Below are 19,219 nucleotides of genomic sequence, written 5' to 3' on the forward strand. Positions count from 1 at the left end.
TGTGTTCTTTTTAAATTTTAAAATCAAGAAAAAACATATTTTCGGCCATTAATCCCAAAGCAGCGATTAAAAACAGACGTTGAGCGAATTTACTTAAAGGAAAAATGTTTTTTTGTGCTCCAGGCTTCTGTACATTCTTCAGCGCGAGCTCTGAACTTCAGCCATAAACATTTACGGCCTCAAAAAGTGGGAAAATTCTTAGCTATTAAAACGGTTATTAATTTATTTATTTTCAAATCTTCATATTTATTGGCGCACATTTCTCATCTGTGTCAATTTAAAGCTGGGATTTGATGCGCAAAAACGAGTTTTAAATATAAGATGTGTCGGTGTTTGACTATTTATTGAAATCCTGGTTTGTGTGCGTTCCCCACACCTCAGGCCTGGTACCATGTCCGCTGTGTTAACTGTAGAGAAAAAAAAATCATTTCATTTTAATGCTTGTGGTCTCCTGCACTGTAAAATCTGCGGCTTTGAGCTCCACTACAACCTCTTGATTTTTTTTTCTGAGAAAAACATGTAACTTCAGGGCATCATTGTGCTTTTCTGGAGTTGTTCTTTTTATGTCATTTATTGACTTCTGATCAGAGAAGAACAAAATCACAACTTTACGCATAAACCGACAAAAAGCAGCACATCTTGTGCTTGTAACCTCATCTAACGCTGCTTTCTTGATGCCTTTTTTTCTTTTTTTTTGGGGGGGGGGGGGGTGACGGCAACTTTCAACTTGACCTTGGCCTCCAGCCGCGTCTCCAACCAGCCGAGGAAGAGATGTTTGGTGCTCACATCGATTTCTTCTTCTCATTTAGCTTGTTATAAAGTCAGTTGTGTAGAGCATCTTACCTGCAAACCCATAACAATTTGACTGTCTAAAAACTGGGTTTTGTAGCTAAAAGTTATGATAAAAAATGTAGAAATTATTTGGAAATAGAAATAATGTGTCAAAATGTTCCAAATAATTTCACATATGACATTCCGTTTTTAAACATTAAGATGAAAGAGTCTGCGCCCTCAATATTAGGTCTGAACGACTGATGAAAAAATATTAATTCTTTACACATTTAAATTTTTTTTCCTTCATAAAATTTCCCATTAACAAAATTTTGATTTCTTCCACAATTCTACATACTTTCACACCTAAAGGGCACAATAATGAATTCTAAGGAGTGTGCGGTGTCCTGTCTTCTCCAACATTTTGCCTCATCTGCATTATCCTCTAGACGTGTAAGGTCTTCTTTGCATATCACGTGTTTGCTCTTGTCCAATAAACTCGCGTTCCTCGTGCACCCAGGCGAGCTGCTATCGGTACTCTGCCTGAGTCCCTGTCTCCGCTCAGTTGATGGGATTTTGAAAGGGTTGGTCGTCTCAATGGGCATGCTATGACCGCCTCATTGCTCCTCCACTCGCGCTGGATTGACCCGGTGATGTTCCTCTACGACAGCGCTTTGGATGAGAGAAACAAGAACATGGAGGGGTTCACTGGAGGCAACTTTTCTGCGAATCAGTGCAGGAATCTGTTAGCGCACCCAACCTCCCTGGCTCCCAGCACCACCTACACGGCGAATGAGGTGCCAGTCTCTGGCATGGCGGAGCCTGGCAAACAATGCAGCCCCTGTTCTGCCACTCAGAGTTCATCCAATGCGTCCTTGCCATATGGATATTTTGGCAGCAGTTATTATCCGTGCAGGATGTCCCACGGCGGCGTCAAAGCGTGCGCGCAGCCCTCTGGTTTCGGGGATAAATACGTGGACTCATCCGTCTCTGGTGAGGAGTTCTCGGCTCGAGCGAAGGAATTTGCCTTCTACCAGGGTTATTCCTCGGGTCCATACCAGCCCAGCTACCTGGATGTGCCAGTGGTCCCTGCTCTGACTGCCCCCTCTGAGCCGAGACACGAGTCCCTGCTGCCCATGGAGCCCTACCAGTCGTGGGCCATCACCAACGGCTGGAATGGGCAAGTTTACTGCGCCAAGGAGCAACAGCAGTCAAATCCTTTGTGGAAATCCTCTTTACAAGGTATTTTATTGATCCTTTTTTTAATCAATAAGAAAATAAAAATATGTGTTTGATTAATTCATCTGCTTTAAATGTAATGTTGGATGCTTTTTCCCCCACAGACACTTTAAGTGGCGAAAGCGCAGTGCGCCGCGGGAGAAAGAAACGTGTGCCATACACCAAGGTGCAGCTGAAAGAACTTGAAAGAGAATATGCCTCCAATAAGTTCATCACCAAGGACAAAAGGAGGAGGATATCCGCGCAGACAAACCTCACGGAGCGACAAGTGACAATCTGGTTTCAGAATCGGCGCGTAAAGGAGAAAAAAATCGTCAATAAATTCAAGAGTTCCAGTTAGCTCTGGATACACTAACAAGAAGTGAAAGGCGGACATGGATGTACTTTCATCCAAAAACTATGGTATAATTTATTACATTATGGACAGCTTTCATGTCGCCTGAGTGGCTCTGTTTGAACTAAACATTTCCCATCTCACGTTTTAATTGGAACCAGTCGATGCGGGCTGTTGACAGAAGATCGGAAATGGCCAGGAATTTAAGGTGGTTCCACAGGCCGGGGATGCTTTGATACTAGGAGAAGACTGCTTCTCAAAGCGGGACACTCATTTCAGCTTTGGTTTTTCCCCCCTCCTTTAAATCCAATTTAAAATGTAAAGTGTATAATAATTTATTCCACACTTTCTTGGCTTAAGGCGCGCGCCATGAACCAAAAGCTACGGTCTTTTGACACAAAATGAAGACATCAGACCATGAAATGTTTAATGAATTAAACTTTTAATTCAAAGGAAAAAAGAAAATATTTATTTAGGCTGTATTTCACATCAAAATAAATACACTTCAACCGTAAAATGGGAGTTTACGCAAAGACTGAGCTTTAAAAGTTCAACTATCACAAAAAAAGCACTTACTTACTGCTCTTAGATAAATAATAATAACTCGCATGTCAACTGACTGTTAACTAATAGGAAAATAATGGAATATTTTAAAAGCATTTATTCATGTACATACTAATACTGAAGCCATCTATCCTCTGTTATGATAATATAAGCCAACGTTTTGACAATAAATGATTGAGATATGCAGTGTGTTTTTGTCAAATTTATTTATTAATTTGTTCACCTCAAATTGGTTTATTATAAGGTATAAAAATAAACGAATAAAAATAATGATGTGATACTTATATTTCATTTTATTGTTCTGTATGATGTGATAACGTGTGTGGGCCTACGGGGCCCTTACACAGGAGAACGATCTGGTCACTTTCTAAGTTCTGTCGCCATCTAGTGGTATAGCTGCGTAAGCACAGGATATGACAAAGATGAAAAAGAAAAATAATTTAGAAAGAATTTTATTTTATCGTTGTATTGCGTGTTTTAAATACATATTTTTATTACCAAATTTTTTAAAACTACTTTTACTATTGTTTTTTCTTTGTTATTGTTTACATGCCAGTATACACTGGCTGATTGATACACTGGGGGGGGGGGTGTTCTGGAATATGAAATATAGGATATAAAATTCTTAGATTGATATTAAGTGGTTTTGAAATATATGTAATACTTAAATGTTTTGGATGCTATCTTTTTGTTAAATTTGTCTAGGTTTGAAACTAAAGGGTCACTTTTTCTGAAAGAAAAAAACACTTTTTTTTTCCTTTTGAGAATAACAAATGTTAGCGTAATTATAATTTTTCCCATTGGCATTTATTAAATAAACTTGGTTTGCAATGGTCATTTTACAAACCAAATGATAAGTGTTATTTTCTTGATGTTATGGTTAGGCCTTCCTCTCAAAAAGCATTAAAAACTGAAGATTCAGATTGGAGTAACCCTTTCTCGGCATCTCAGCATCTCAGCATCAAAGCAGTCACACTGTGTGTGCGAGGGGGTTGTGTATTATCCCAAAACGAAGAAAAATAAACAAATAGTAATAAAAAAATAAATGAAAAACAATTTGCTATAACGAGCAAAACCAGCAAATTGGATCGACAACTGACTAAAATACCAAAACTAGAGGTGGGCTATACTGTTGATGATTACTGACTGAAAAACAAAGTTTAGTGATTTAGAATGCAGACTTCCATGGAGGTTAAAATTTTCTTTGAGTTCTTCATTGAACCATCTCTTTTTTTCTGTGTCATTACGCCCCCTACAGTCACACATGCTGAACAGATATTCAAACATTATTATGGAAATAAAATAAAATGCGCGCATAAAAAGGAGGGATTTTGAATAACAGTGTCTTATGATAATAAAAAAACACAAATAATAATATTAACACATTGTTTGCATTTGCAATACATATAAAATAAAAGACAGTAAAAATAAAGTTCTCATTTGTTGCAAAAACCAACACTCATTTACTCAAATATTCAGAAAAATGAATAGTATTAATATTATCTAAAATATAAGACTTGTTTATTTTTGTTTTGTTACAGTTTAAAAATCTTTTTGCCTGGCATTTCACTTACTTTCAATTAAATAAATCAACCATCGCAACAGTTTTTGTTCTTCTTTTTTTCTCATAATCACTTTAAATCCAAATAAATGTTGCTCTGCAGTGCAGGTGGTTCGGGCTCATTTGGATTTTTACCGTTTGGGCAAAACAAAAAAAAAGTCAAATGTGAGTTCAGTTCAATTTAGAACAAAGATCAAAATATCCCACAACATCAGAAATGTCCTAGTTAAATTATTAGAAAAGCTCTCTTTGCAAAAAATCTTCTGGACGACAAGAGGCCTGCGTGCTGGAAACCAGGGCACTTTCTTAATGATTGAACTCATCCTCCTCATTTTGGGGCCTGAGGGGGAGAAACATTCCGGTTTACCGCCAGCAAACAATTTCATATTTTACTTTTATGAGTTTACTCTAAAAAGTCTCCATGGAATGAAATAATATGATAATATGGTGCAAATATTTGCAAGAGGTAGTCCCTCTTTCTTTTTATAACATTACCTAAAATGTATTTGCAGGTTTGAAATAAGTTAAACACTTATTATTATTTGGGGGTTCAGGGATTTTTGTGTGGAACCTCATCAATGTGTAGTTTAATTAGGTGTTAAACGACAACACGTGTCAGTCGTTTGTGTCTGTAAACAGAAAAAGCATCAACAAAGCGTTTTTAGATTAAATGTTTAAAGTTTTTCATGCTTTCAGTTAGTCTTGCTTTTTAAAAACCCGTAAAATTATTTTTAAAATGTGAGTAAATTTGATTATGTTTCTTAATCATCGATATAAATCCCACTTTTAGCCGTGCTGTGGTGTACTGGAGGATGCGCTCCTCTTCTCGTTAACGCAGCTAAACTGGATCTGATGCATCGTTTGAGCTCAGACTTCATGTTCTTTTTATATTTCGTGACATAAATATTACTCAACAAAGGAAAACTATAAGAAGAGTCTACAGGCTTATACAAGAGATAAGAAAAAACAGTCTGGGGCCCCTTTTCCAATTTATTTATAGCTCATGAACGTCTCCTCTGCTCTATTCTGCCCAAGTAAATGTCAGCTGATTGTCTTAATGTTTGCGCTCTTTTCCCTTTTTATAAAACGGAAGGGCATGAATTAAACGCTAATTAGCTTTGTTAATATGGTCAAAGTGGAGCTTCCTGGTCCAAAGGACAACAAAGCCCTCTTGTTCATTGTCTTTTTCTTCATGAACACTTAGCCACATGTGACCTTTCACCAACTCACACCAACAAACCCACGAGTCCCATATCTGGGTCAGTGAAACGGAAAGATTTCACTGCTCCGCTGGTGTTTACGCGCGCGCTTTTCTCCAGATTCCAGATTCAAAAGCTTCTCTGACGCACATTTATAAGTCTAACCCCATTTTTATAGTGTGGTTAAAAAGCAAACTCCTGCTTTAATTGTATTTGGAATTATGTAAGGTTAAAGTTAAGGAGGAAGTTTGCAAACAAATGAAAAAACAGTGGCAGTATTTGGGTAAAATTAGATTACTTTAGTAGTTTTCCTTTTTAATTCACATCAACTTTAAATCTAATAATAGAAAGCATATAAAAATAGACAAGAAGTCCCCTTTAAGTACCACATGTGAACTTGTTTTTCCTTTTTTAAGTGTAACAAAATAGCATATAGGTCGATTCTCTAAAAGTCTCGCAGCGTCTTCACGTGGAGACGTAGGCTATCTGTCATAATGTGCCAGTGGTCACATGGCTTTGGCCCTCAGCGATGGATTCCCACGTCACCTTGTACGTCTAAGGATTTCTGCTCCAGCAGTCAGCGTCAAAGTGGCTGAAGCGCAGCGGTGCGCAGGAACAATGCGCGGATTATCCTAGGACGTTTCCGAGCGCAGAGTATGGATTTGGATGACCGGATTTCGGGCTCCAGTATGTATTTACCGAGCTGCACTTACTACGTGTCCGGAGCAGACTTCCCGGGTCTCCCTCATTACTTAAGCCAGAGCCAGTCCTCTCACCCCGTCACTTACTCGTACCAGTCTTCTGCGCTCCCTCAGATCCCGTCCGTGAGAGATGTCGCTTTCAGAGATTATGGCATTGATGCTTCGAGTAAATGGCACCACAGCAGGGGGAGTCTGTCACATTGCTACGCTGAGGACATGCACAGGGACAGCTGGGCGTGCACACGGGGAGGAGAGGTCCCGGTGAAGGGCGGCTCGGGGCACTCCAGCTCCTCCAGCGCCACTTCTGCTCTCGGCGGGGGCAGCGTTGGGCGGAACGGGGTCCTGCCTCAAGCCTTCGACCAGTTCTTCGACCCGGCCTACGGGAGCGCGGAGGGAAGCGTCCCAGAGGCGGACAGACACTCAAGAACGAGCCCCGCTCCGGCTCACGCAGGCTCGGACTCCGCGGAGAGCTGCAGCCCCAAGTCTTCCTCCGGGAACAGCGAGGAGAAACAGACCAGCAGCGGCAGTGAGTGCTATGACGCGAGGAGGAAACAAATAACGCGCTCCTCTTAAAAGCCTTTTATATGCACTTTTATAAGCACATCAGCTTTATAGAGGGCCTGCAGATTTACCCCGCAGAAAAGAAACTCCAAGATCACGTGCTTGGGGTTGAAATTGGTAGTGAAGTCTAGTGCTTGCTATCAAGTTTTTAAAGTATTTTCCCCAAAAAGATTTAACGTGAAGAGTTGAAGAATTGCACTGTGAACAAGTGTAGGACTATTTGTTAATATATATACATATATGGTGTTTGTTTGTTTTTTACTTACATGAACTCTCAGAAAAGTTTTAAATTAAGGCACTGTTTAGAATTTGTTAAACTCATTCCATATCCACAGCTAGAAGGCGTTATTCGTGACAAAGAAACCAGAAACAGCTTTAAATGTTAGGTCAAAACCACCGCCTTACTGTGTCATTTCTGTCAGTGTGTGAAATTTTCACTGATTTTCGTGCGCTTTTCGGAACTTCTTTCAATAACTCTTGAAGCCAAACGCACCATGAGTCTCAATCTTTGTTTACAAGTTTTGCTCCTGCAGGCCCAAGATGAGGCAGACATTTGAACTCTAAACAGCCATGCAGTGTGACCAAAGCCTCCGAGCAGGAACTGACTGAGGATTTGGTTTCTCAAGACGCACGGTGCCAACACCCGCGTGAACTTTGCCTTTCTACTTTTTGTTCTCCTCCAGGTGTTCCGAGGACTCGCAAGAAGAGGTGTCCGTACTCCAAGTATCAGATCAGGGAGCTGGAGAGGGAGTTCTTCTTCAGTGTCTACATCAACAAGGAAAAGCGCATGCAGCTATCCAGGATGCTCAATCTGACAGACCGCCAGGTCAAAATTTGGTTCCAAAATAGGAGGATGAAGGAGAAGAAACTGAACAGAGATCGTATACAATACTACACAAACCCTCTGCTATAAAAACTGGACACAGACTGCTGCTGCACCCCCACTACCCCAACCCCCATACAGACAGACTAAACATCTGTGTCATAAAGTGGACCATATTTTTTGTCTTTTGAAAATATTTTTCTTCTCGTCTCTATTATTATTATTATTATTATTATTATTATTATTATTATTATTGTGATTTTTGTTTAAGTGATTACACTTAAAAATACATCAAATTTGGATTCTTTTAACCTGAATACAAACACTTCTTATTAATTTTTTTTTAAATAATTAAACTTTATCTTCTACTGTTCTCCAACCGCGCAGGTTCTGTTTTGCATTTCTAAATCTTCGCACTGAACCTCAATTCACACACGCTTGCACTTCCTTTACTGACCAGGAAATCCTGAAATTTAGCATCTTTACGCGCTTTTCTTCTTTTTGGTTTTATTGGTTAATGCAGTTACATATAACTCAAAATGGCTTGGTGAGAATAGCATTTATCCTCGAACACTGTCTGCGCATTAAAATTTTAAATTGAAGATTATATGTTACAAAAACGCATTTTAAGGAGGACAAAACATCACCCAAATGAATCAAAAGATTGGGCTCAAATAAAATAGAAAGAAAAACTCAAAAATGTATATAGTAACGTGTGTCGTATTTCATGATGCATGGATTCCGTATTTTTGAGCTTTTTGGCCCCCTTTGTGTGGAAATCAGACCTGCAGCAGTTAATATTTGATATCCATGACAAAAGGCCCCCTTCATTTGTTGGGGGCAGAAAGTGGCAAGGCTGATTTTGATCTGAAATGTTGGTTTATAAACCAGAAAGGATCTCTTTCTTGATTCGCATGAAAAATCCAAACACTTGCATTTGTGCGTATAAGAAAAGTAATCATACATTAAAATTTTGGATTGTTGAAGTAAAATTATTTAATTTAGTCAAAATGGAGTTTGAATTATGACTTCTCTTATTTGAGTATTTCTTAAAGCGAAAGTACTTTTGTTAATGGCACTATATAACTTTCTCACCACCCGTATAACCTCAAACGCTTTATGTTTCCTAGAGGCTTTACACTGACCACCAGACCCCCGAAAACAGCCTGAATGGCCTGTCATAAGATAATAAGGGTCCTGGTGTCTTCCTTACACGGAGCATCCTGCCAGGCTCCCAGGAATTCCACTTTGATTGCTGCACATCCTCCCAGTTGCTTCAGTGACTTGGCCATAAAAGGCGGATTCGTCTGGAGCATTTGCAGTGCGGTGCAATAAAGCGTCTGAGACCAAGGTTATTAACTGTGACTCGGGGGGGGGGGGATGAAAACAACGGCTGGGAGCAGTGAAACGCGCGGACACGGACTTCTCCGTGCTCACTTGTTTCTGCGTCCTGCAGAAGTGGGAAGATCTGGGTTGTGTTGCCATGCTGGGCCGCAGTGTTCGTCCACTGGATGGCGCTCCTTAGATCAATGTCATTGCCGTGAATTGTGATATAAAAGAAGTTTGATGCGAGAATCAAACTTTCAGGAAAGAGGATTTCTTTAAGGTAGGAAGAAACAGAGATGTCATCTGTGAATTGTGTTTGCGTTACCCTAAAGAGTGCTGAAATGCATCCGATGGCCAGAAGCCCTTCTTAAAGAAAAACATGTTTGATTTGGGAAGACCCTCAGAAAAAATATTAACTAGAGCACATATGGAGTTTCGGGGGGGGACATGACTTAAAAGAATTATTCGTTTAGTTTTCAAAAAAAATGTGTGTGCAAAATAAATCCAAGGTATAGGTCGATTTACCCTGGGGGGGGTTATAATTTATATTTATTTCATCTCTGTCTGTTTTCTTGAATTGGATGTTATGTGAGCTATAAAAAGAGGGGGAAGAAACAACGAAAACAAGAAGTGTTTTACATTTTTCACATTTTCACACTCTTAAACAAATACTCAATAATTTCGTCTTAACATGAGGATATATGTTGAATTTATTTTCTAAGGTTTCATTAAAAAAAATAATCCAGTGAAAACGTCACAGTTTGTGTGAAATTTAAGGCTTGTATGATAGAAGGACAGAGGGGCTCTGCACTCAAACAGATCCTCTGCGCGCATGGCGACTGCGCATAATCTGTGGCTCTGATTTCCAGACTTTATGGGTCCAGACTTTGAGGGATATAAACGTGACTGATCTTGGATTTCAGTTTGAACCCTCTCAGGGGTCTTTTTGGTTGCCCTAAATCTAGTTCTGAGGCATCAACCTCAGCCATGGATTGTTTTGAGTGTGAATTAAAGGCAGAAACAATATTTCCTGAAGTCTTTAAAGGGAGCTTAGCATTATTGTCTATGAAAACGACAATAATGTTTGTTATTACTTTAAGGTTTAGACATCCATTTAAGTAACAGAAGGGGTGGCTACAGATTTTTATTTTCTAAAATAAATTGTTGGATAGCGTTTTATTTATTTATTTGTTTACGGATAACATAATTGTTGATTTGTTTTGAATTAAAAACTCAGCAAAAATGACAAAACATTAATGGTAACAATGGTACAAAACGGTTAATTCTCCCACAGGAGGGCCATAAAAAAAATAATCCTAATTTTGTATACTCCAAACGAAAAAAAACATCTTATCTTTTTTTGTAATACAGAAAAAGCTGTTTCATATTATTTCCAATAAAATGTGGATAAAGTAAATATTAATTATTAAATGCAGCTAATTTTCTTAGTTTTTTTTTTCTGACCTTTTAAATAAAGCCTTTGTATGGAACACAATAATGATCGCTATATAAGATTAATAAATGCATACATTAATTTACAACTGATAATGAAAAAGGAACAGTGAAAAAGTGAATCTTGAACGGAATTTTGATAAATTCATTGATGATAATTTGTTCTTATTTTAGTGGGAAATTATTTTAGCTTCTAAAAATAATTTTCTAGCCCCTCTTACAGAACATTTTTGTACCTGCAGAGGCTGCTTATGTGACAGTCCTGACAAATGCACGATGAATGCGTTCAGCTATTCAGTAACTCTTCTGCAACAAGTATTTCGAGATTTCAAGGTTTCTTCGGAGTGACGAATTTTTTATGACGCACTCTGTCGTTTGATGTCAATGTTGTCACTGTGGAAGGTATGGGTTGTTGTTGTTTTTTGTCCACTGGGAGTGAAAGCAGCAACACTGAGTGAGAGTTGCTGAAGCCAATTTTACAGAGAAGAGACAAGTTTCGAATCATCACTGTGATTCTGAAGTGTGGTGAAGTCTATTTGTGAGAATGCAGTTAAAAAGTTAACATTTTGGAAAGAATCATGGGCAGATGTTTTACTAGTTTAGTGGAAACGGAACAGTTTTGGTACGAATTTATGGATCCAACCAAAAACACTTGGCTTACTTAAAGAAACAAAGACAAACAAGTGGATGTAAAGAGAACAGTAATTTTTGCTTGTGCCACAAAAGAAATGGTTTGCGACATTTTTTACGAGGAGATCACTGGGGGTTTAATTTTCACTGTGGTTAATTCTGATTATGGGGTCCTGTGACAATAAAAAAAATATCAAACATGAGCTTGATCTCAAGAGGATATATAAGTCAACATCATGGTCAGTATTGGGTATGACACTCACAGAGCTTTGGCCTCTATTTTCTGTAAAGTAAAAACAAAACTATACATATATAGGCATCAGGAAACTGAGAAGATATTGTTCGACAGAACAAGTTAAGAAGAAAATAAAAGAAAACTAACAAGATATTAAATAATTGGTTGATTCTAGAAAATAAAAACCAAATGATTTATTGTTTTTAGTATTATATTTTAAGCTTGAAGTCATGATCCAAACGGCTTTCCATACTTTTGTTTAAAATAAAAACATATTTCATGGCATTGTGAATGCCACCTTTGCACCCACAACATGTGCGCCATGCTCAGTCAAGCTCCACACTAACTTTACATGACTTACAAGTTGAAGCAGGGTTCACACAGTTATGGGACAAATGATGAAGAAGAAGGAGCTCAGTAAGCAAAGGCTATAAAGATCAGCTGGGCAACACAGGAAAGCTTAAAACTCTTCCCACACCCCTCCAAGCAAGAAAAAAGTGAACTCGGTGGATATTCCCTGCATCCTCTGGTTTTACAGAGCTGTAAAACTGACTGGTAAAGAAGTGTATTGAGTAAAAAAATTTCAGCTATGGCATTTGTCAAGCATGCTTTTGCGGTGACATCCACTGCTCCGGGCTGACAGGCTCCTAGTTTGAACATCTTGGGATGTTTTTTTCTTTTCTTTTCTAAAACTCCTCTTTCTCATCGAGCTTTTCTCTTTGCTGTGAAGCAAAATGTGTGACACTGTGGAGCTGGCTGTTCGGACGGGGAGGAGTCAGTCTCCTGCTGTTTTAATTGGCTGCAGACTTCAGTGAGAAGCGTGAGTATCAGTAATTATCCGGCAATGTTTTGCTCAAGAAATGTCAGCCAGATAGGGAAATTTTCATCCGCAGGCAAATTATAGCAGGACGATGTCATGTTCCAGCAACCAGGCAGGAAATTCTTTTTTCGTGGACTCTTTAATCAATTTGAGAGGCGACAGCGGTTCGTGTTACCAAAGTAACAGCCTCTACTTGCCGGACTACTCTTACGGACTTCCCGGAGGCTCTTGTTTCCCGGTCATCGATAAGCGTAACGAGCCGACGAGCCAGAGCATGGTCCCGTGTTCTCCTCCTTACGCGCAGGGGGTGGAACCGTGGCTGGAAACGCCGAGAGCCTGCCGGGTGGAGCAGCCCAGCGCGCAGCATTTATGTTCATTCTCTCAGAACATAAAAGAAGAGAGCGCGTGCTGCCTCAACGAGTCGGAAAAATGTCCAAAAGGAGCGACTTTGGACGACATTTCTTATTCCGGCGGATCATGCCATGTCGGCGGCAGCACCGTGCCAGTTCCCGGCTACTTCCGTTTGTCTCAGACATACATGTCATCGAGGCTCTACCACGAAAACATGAACCACTTCACGGTGCAGCGACCTGCCCCCATTGACTGCCAACAGCCGCAGGCTGTGTGCGCGGAACCAGAGCGCAGGGAAAGCCACGAGGAGGCGCCGGCGTCGTGCGCCCCAGCCAGGGAGGAGGACAGCCGCCTCTCCTCGGAAAGGTCATCCTCCCCAGAACCTACCGAGACGTGTAACGCAGAGAGTCCAGACAAGCAAGAAAAAGGTGACGAGCCTTGCAGCCAAAATCACCAGCCTTGAAGGACCAATCCGTCTGGGTGGCAAAAATGGCCTACTGTAAAACAAACAACAAGGGAGCATATACTCCTAGTTAAAAAATACCCATAATTTAAGCAATCAGAGCTCAAAATCAGTGTGTGTTTTGTCAATTAGTGTCTCTTTAAAAAGAAGCCACACATAACTAGGCAAAGCGAGTGTTGTTAATTTGACCTTTTGGACATTTCATTTGTTTCAACCCTCATCAAAGGCTCCAGGCCTCGCTTTAATTTCTTTGGACTTTACTTGAGGCTATTGTGAAATGATCAAATGAGTGTAAATAAGACTGCATTAAAGAAAAAAATAAAAAATAAATAGCTGTCAGACAAAGATTTAAACATTTGGGGGGGACTTGTCATTTGCTGGAAAATGTGTCTAATTTGGAAACGACCTAGATTTCTAACAAAATAATAAGAAAAATATGGTGTTCATATGTGCTATGAAGATGTGCGCATTGTCCTCCTTCAATAACCTGGTCTGTGTCCTTCCAGGAGGTGGAAGAACTGAAGTCGCTGCCAACTGGCTCACAGCAAAGAGCGGCAGAAAGAAGCGCTGCCCTTACACCAAGCACCAGACTCTGGAGCTGGAGAAGGAGTTTCTCTTCAACATGTACTTGACAAGGGAGCGCCGTTTGGAGATCAGCCGCAGCGTGCACCTCACTGACAGGCAAGTCAAAATCTGGTTCCAAAACAGGAGGATGAAGCTGAAAAAAATGAGCCGGGAGAACAGGATCCGAGAGCTCTCCAACGACTTTAGTTTCTCGTGAGACTCATGCGCACGGGAGAACAGGTTTTCCGTTCGCAGCCATGTGCAGAACCCCCACCCATGTGAGAAGATATGGAACGTTTCCTGCTAACTTATTGATTGTTCTCATTCTGACTTTTTGTTTTCGTGTCTGATGTTTATTTACCCTCTCACCAACGCGATCTATTTCAAAAGACGCAGTGACTGTCTGAGAGCTCCTGTGTATCTTCAGTCTGAGTGAATCTGTAGAAATTGCATGCTGGATGCCTTACGGGGATACCTGTGCTTAAATGTGGTGCTTCATGTAAGAAGTCATGGTGAATTTTTGCACATTTTGCTGGTCAAATGAATAAAAACCACCCCTATAAAACCACAAACGTCTCATGTGGCTCACAAAGACGCACGCTGGCGGCGCTTCAATCTCAGACCTGGCGCGGCTCCAGACGGAAATACCTTTGTACTTTGTGTGCAGTAAATATTACTGCAGCTGTTTTTTGGTTTTCTACCTCTTGATAAGTTGAGTGAAATGAAACTTAGTCTCTGTTCTATGCAGTTAACGTATTATTCTAAACATTGGGTGAAAGCTTGTGGATTTTTCCATTTTATTTGTTAGTTTTGTATAAATTTGTGCTTTTATGATGGGAGTGACCGCTCTTACACTTTTTTAAATTTCAATTTATAAATTTAGCCACTTATGTATTTATTTATGTATTTTTGTTTTCTTTGTCTGGTTTCTGTTTGTTTTTTTTAAATGTATTTTTCTGGTCAAATTGAAGCAATTTTTTAGTTTTGTGCAATTACGCATTTCTGCAACAGAGCCTATAACAGTGTAAAATATTAGATTAAAGTTAGAATAGGAGGAGATGACAGACAAGGCCTCGGTTATGATCATTGCAGTGCGCCATGTAGTTGCCTCGAAAATTCCAAGTTAGTCTGTCCGCGGCAGAAAAGAAACAAAAGGGGATGCAAGGGCTTAACTTTATTGGGTATATTTAGCTTAGACAGCTCTAGGTTGTAACCTTAAGAAAAACTCCCCAATTGCCCGTGATAAAAGGCGAGCGTTATAAAGCAGCCAAACAACTCCACCGCTCTTTCCGCTTCAGATTGCAGACACGCCAAAGCTGAGCGCATCTTTGAAAGTGTCCCCTAGGTGTTACAAAATAAACTGACCATTTAATCACATGTTAACGCCTTTTGATTAAAGGTTGTTTCAGCTTTTAAAAAACACAACTTTTCCCCCAAGACAGATTTTTTTTTAATGATCAAGCTTTTGTTTACTGCAAATCATTTTTCTAGTTTGGACGCGTTTTCGCATTAGAAATCACTGATAATTTTGCAATTGCACGACTTAACGTATTACCGTTACTCTGTTGGCCTAAAATAAAATAAAAGCACCTGCCAGAAATCATGTTTATTGCTTATAAAAGAAGATATTTGCCAATAAAAGCGCAGGGATTTGCTATTAAAATATGGTGAGGAAAATGGTGGCCATTTAGCTGAGCAGCAAAGGCTGATTTATTATTTATTGTTCAGTCCCACGGTCACGTGTTTGGGGCGCCCTATCCAGCATTGGACAAGGTTCAGCTTTCTGGGCGCATGAGCATGTAGGGTGCACAAAAAGCGACACCTTACCATGCAATGAATCCGTTTTTGCGCAAAAGTGCAAAGCTGTAAAACGCATTTTTGGACGTTTGCATTTGCAATTATTTTATACTCAAATATTATTTTGACCTTTTTTTGCAATGTCGACGATGGGGAGAAGCTATTATGTAGATGCACGGATTCTTCCTGAGCAGGAAGACATGGCACCGATGTTCTCCTCAGCTTCAGGGGTGGAGCAAACGGCGGTCACTGAATATGGCGGACAGGAGTCGTGTCTTTTGCAAGCAAAATCCTCTATTTTTGGCGGATCTTGGAGCGCCATTTCAGCCCACCCTGGAAGCGCAATCACTCCGACCTATTATGCAAGTGGTGACAGTGATGGCATGTTTACGCGTTCGTGGGCTCTGGATCCAGTCTCTGCGTCTCTGTGTTTGACGGGATTACCCTCGACAGCCGTGCATTATGAGATCAAACCTGAGCCCGTTGCAGGCAGTGCAGAATGCATGACTTTGGAGACGCACACTCCTCTTCTGGTTGACATTGAAAACGGAGCGTCTTTTGTGGATATCGAGTCCTCCACCTCCTCTAAAGTTCCAGAAGAAAACCAGACAGAAGGAGAAAACAAGAAGACAAGTAAGAAATGTTGCTGTAAAAAATATAATGCCTTGTTTAATAATTAAAAAAATCATTTTTTTCCAAATAAATTTGATTTTCCTAAGGATTTTTAAACAAAATTGTTTTTTGCAGGATCCCTTACTAAGAAAATCTATACTAGGAAATGTTTTGCTGGTGTTTTGTAGTCTCATGTCTTGGTGCATAAACTGTCTCGTTCTCAGGCCATTTCCCAGATAACCCGTCGTCCAGTTGGCTGCAAGCGAAGCCCACCAGGAAAAAACGATGTCCATACACAAAGCATCAAATCCTGGAACTGGAAAAGGAGTTTCTGTTCAACATGTACCTCCCGCGTGACCGCAGATATGAAGTAGCCAGACTTCTGAATTTGACTGAGAGGCAGGTGAAGATATGGTTCCAAAACCGCAGAATGAAGATGAAGAAGGAAAACAAGGACCGTCGGAGAGACAGTTAGCGCTCATAGCCGGGTGGGTGGGTGGTGTTGGTTGGGATGGGGGGTACAGCTTGTTCCTTGTGTTGTTATTGTTGTGCTTTAAATAAATGCTGGAGGATTTATTCCCTTTGTTTAATGTTTGTGAGATCACGACTTTAACTGTACTTGTTGCACATGATTAAATCTGTTTGCATGTAATGTTCTCCTTGAATGTTCTGTGGCTACCTATGTTTTCATGGTTTACGTTAATATTTTAGCAGAATTTAGAGTTTTCTAACTAAATTGATGTGTTCTGTGTAAAACACGTCTACATACCTCATACCTCGCCAGCTCTCTGAAACCTTTACGCACGTTCCGCAGTGAGAGTTTTCCATAATTTGGAGAGAGAAACATAAGTAAAAGATTCCAACATGTTTAAAAAAATGTGTGTTTCCCATCATTTAAATGATGCCAATGGTTTATAATTCTAAATCTTTATTTTTATTTCAATTTTAGTATGGTGAAGTAAAATAATTGAGATAATGCAAAGTAAATCATTTGATGCATTTCATTTTGTTTGAGCTGACTGCTGCCAACGATTTGTTTTATTTAGCTTGCTGTAATAAATATTTTAATACAAAATATGTAAGCAATTTATGACGACAGTTGTTATTGACAGAGTGATGAAAATGTCTGTCTGAAATTAATGAGATTTTGTTCATACAATTCCTGACCCGTCTGAAACAGACAGATTTGTCAAGTTGTTTCCAATAAATTAAGATAGTTTGTGAGGATTTTTTTTAAAAATACGTTTTAGTTGGGTTAGGTTTAAAATGTAGTGATGTATTGAAGATAAACTCAGAACAAATAAGAAAGAAACATCAGATTTTACATACATTTTTGGTCATTTTGATTTAGTTTCTGTTTTTGCATCACAGACTGTTCATCATGACCAAAACTGTTTAGAACGTGTAAAAGATGGCACAGCTTTGTGGAGGCTGCAGGGGCAGCATTTCTGATTGGGCTGCGTGAACAGACAGATGCGTGATGCAGCAACAGCGAAGAAGCGCACGCATGCGCACGCGAGCACGTATAAGGGTGCAGGACACAGCAGGGGTCAACAATAGGTCTGCCTCTAAAGATTTAATTACTTTACGAACGTCTAACAACAATCAGACAGCAGAAACATCCATTTATTTTATTTGCAGCAGATTTCCACTAAATGTTTCAGGAATTCATTAAATGAACTTTGACCTAGAAATATTATATTTATTTAGAAACAAACAAATAAAATGGCTTAACAAAACACTGAGAACTACATAAGCTAAAGATAAAGTTTAATTCTTAATAAGACAGAGAAGCAGTTTTTTAAATGAAGTTGCTGTTGCACCTGACGGCCAGCAGGAGGAGCCAGCGGCTTACATGATGGTGGGTGGTGCGTCAAAACACCAAAACCACTCCCACAAACACCTTTGGTTGTAGTTTGCTTGTCATGTGATTTTTAACTAAATTTATAAATTTAAAAAGAGCTATAAATAAAATTTATTGAAATCGTCAAAGAGGCCAAACTAACGGAGGTAAATCCACGGTAAAAGGTTATCTTTTAATAACAAAAAATAATTCGATTTATTTATTCCTTTTTTCTAAAATAGCTATTGTAATTTGTAAAAAAGTAAAACGAAAAAACTACTCTCTTATTTGTGACTTAATTTGGGATCTTCTCTGCACCATAGATATACAAGGAAAATCTTAAAGGAAACAGAGAACTGAAAGTTGTTTCGAGACCCTTTATGACCCCAATGCATCACAGTGCGTGACATTAGAAGTGAGGGGGAACTCCCCCCCCCCTCCCTCAACACACACACACACCTTCATGCTGGAGAAGTTCATGGAAGGAAAGTCGAAAGTCATTTTGTCTGTACACGGCCAAAGCGAACAACTACACTGTTCTTTTGGAAGTCGCGCTCTCAAATCCAGTTTTCTTTCAACTGGCATTACATGAAACACTAGATGTCTTTAGGCTATCGTAAATTCAGTCTGGTAATATTTGCTGCCTGATTTTGCACTCCATTTGCTATTGAAAAATTTTTTGTTCACTAAACAAAAAATAAAACGTTACAATAGTTAAATAATCAAAAATGTTTGTTCAAATAAAGAATGAACGTTAGACTTCCTTGTGGTGTAATTACATTGTTTTATTTCAAAAAGACATAATGGCATACTAGCAGTTTTATTGAAAGAAAAGATGCGTAAAAAAGTACAGAAAATGTTCATTGTTCCAGAATTTTCAATTATATCCAGAAAACCTCACAAACGTGAAGACATACACATATTTTGGGATCCCTGACTTTTATTTTAGATTTTTAGTCACCAGATTTGTGCATCCCACATAGAAAAACAATAACATAACAAACAAAAAATACAGAAAGCATCAAATAAATACAAACGTGTGATACTTTATAATGGTTAAAAATATTCAAAAATTAAAAAAAATGGATCTAGCACAGATTGGCACATTTTAGTGACATGTAATAGAAACGAATGGTGCATTTTTCCCTTTAATGTTTAAAAAAACTTACAAACACACCAAATAAATGGTATGCTGATGCATTGCAACTTAAATAAACATCCTTATATTTTTGAGAAACACTTGGCCTGGCCTCGCATTTTGGCCCACTTGTCTCCCAGACGTCTCCCTTCGTTTGGGAACAGACGAAGAACGCGCCCGACCCCGTCCTCCTGTCAGCATTCACATCCTAAGGAAGACCATAAGGCCGTGAGGA

The 19,219-nt window shown here is 39.3% G+C and overlaps 4 protein-coding genes across 4 annotated transcripts; all 4 read left to right on the forward strand.

Annotated features, from left to right (window-relative positions):
• Positions 1-1,318: 1,318 nt before the first annotated feature.
• Positions 1,319-3,094, forward strand: hoxa13b (homeobox A13b). Its single transcript, XM_004077827.5, has 2 exons — positions 1,319-2,013; positions 2,115-3,094. The coding sequence occupies exons 1-2, from the start codon at positions 1,380-1,382 to the stop codon at positions 2,348-2,350; spliced, it is 870 nt and encodes a 289-aa protein (XP_004077875.1). The 5' UTR covers positions 1,319-1,379; the 3' UTR covers positions 2,351-3,094.
• A 3,018-nt stretch (positions 3,095-6,112) lies between these two features.
• On the forward strand, positions 6,113-8,724 carry hoxa11b (homeobox A11b). The gene is made up of 2 exons (XM_004077828.5): positions 6,113-6,895; positions 7,614-8,724. The coding sequence occupies exons 1-2, from the start codon at positions 6,325-6,327 to the stop codon at positions 7,841-7,843; spliced, it is 801 nt and encodes a 266-aa protein (XP_004077876.1). The 5' UTR covers positions 6,113-6,324; the 3' UTR covers positions 7,844-8,724.
• Positions 8,725-12,222: 3,498 nt separating this feature from the next.
• hoxa10b (homeobox A10b) lies at positions 12,223-14,166 on the forward strand. The gene is made up of 2 exons (XM_004077829.4): positions 12,223-12,995; positions 13,537-14,166. Exons 1-2 carry the CDS (start codon positions 12,308-12,310, stop codon positions 13,809-13,811), a joined length of 963 nt encoding a protein of 320 aa, XP_004077877.1. The 5' UTR covers positions 12,223-12,307; the 3' UTR covers positions 13,812-14,166.
• A 1,234-nt stretch (positions 14,167-15,400) lies between these two features.
• hoxa9b (homeobox A9b) lies at positions 15,401-16,794 on the forward strand. The gene is given in 2 exon segments (NM_001104665.1): positions 15,401-16,024; positions 16,228-16,794. Coding segments are annotated over 2 exon segments (744 nt in total). The 5' UTR covers positions 15,401-15,531; the 3' UTR covers positions 16,479-16,794.
• Positions 16,795-19,219: the final 2,425 nt, after the last annotated feature.

This window comes from Oryzias latipes, chromosome 16, assembly GCF_053564925.1.
Source record: "Oryzias latipes strain Hd-rR chromosome 16, Olatipes_Hd-rR_3.1".
NCBI lineage: Eukaryota > Metazoa > Chordata > Actinopteri > Beloniformes > Adrianichthyidae > Oryzias > Oryzias latipes.

Bases quoted from the DNA above. Each gene is read 5' to 3' on its own strand.
- hoxa11b (XM_004077828.5), top strand. From the start codon at position 6,325: ATGGATTTGGATGACCGGATTTCGGGCTCCAGTATGTATTTACCGAGC. The intron at 6,896-7,613 runs GTGAGTGCTATG...GTTCTCCTCCAG, and splicing joins GAAACAGACCAGCAGCGGCA to GTGTTCCGAGGACTCGCAAG.
- hoxa13b (XM_004077827.5), top strand. From the start codon at position 1,380: ATGACCGCCTCATTGCTCCTCCACTCGCGCTGGATTGACCCGGTGATG. The intron at 2,014-2,114 runs GTATTTTATTGA...TTTCCCCCACAG, and splicing joins GTGGAAATCCTCTTTACAAG to ACACTTTAAGTGGCGAAAGC.
- hoxa10b (XM_004077829.4), top strand. From the start codon at position 12,308: ATGTCATGTTCCAGCAACCAGGCAGGAAATTCTTTTTTCGTGGACTCT. The intron at 12,996-13,536 runs GTGACGAGCCTT...GTGTCCTTCCAG, and splicing joins TCCAGACAAGCAAGAAAAAG to GAGGTGGAAGAACTGAAGTC.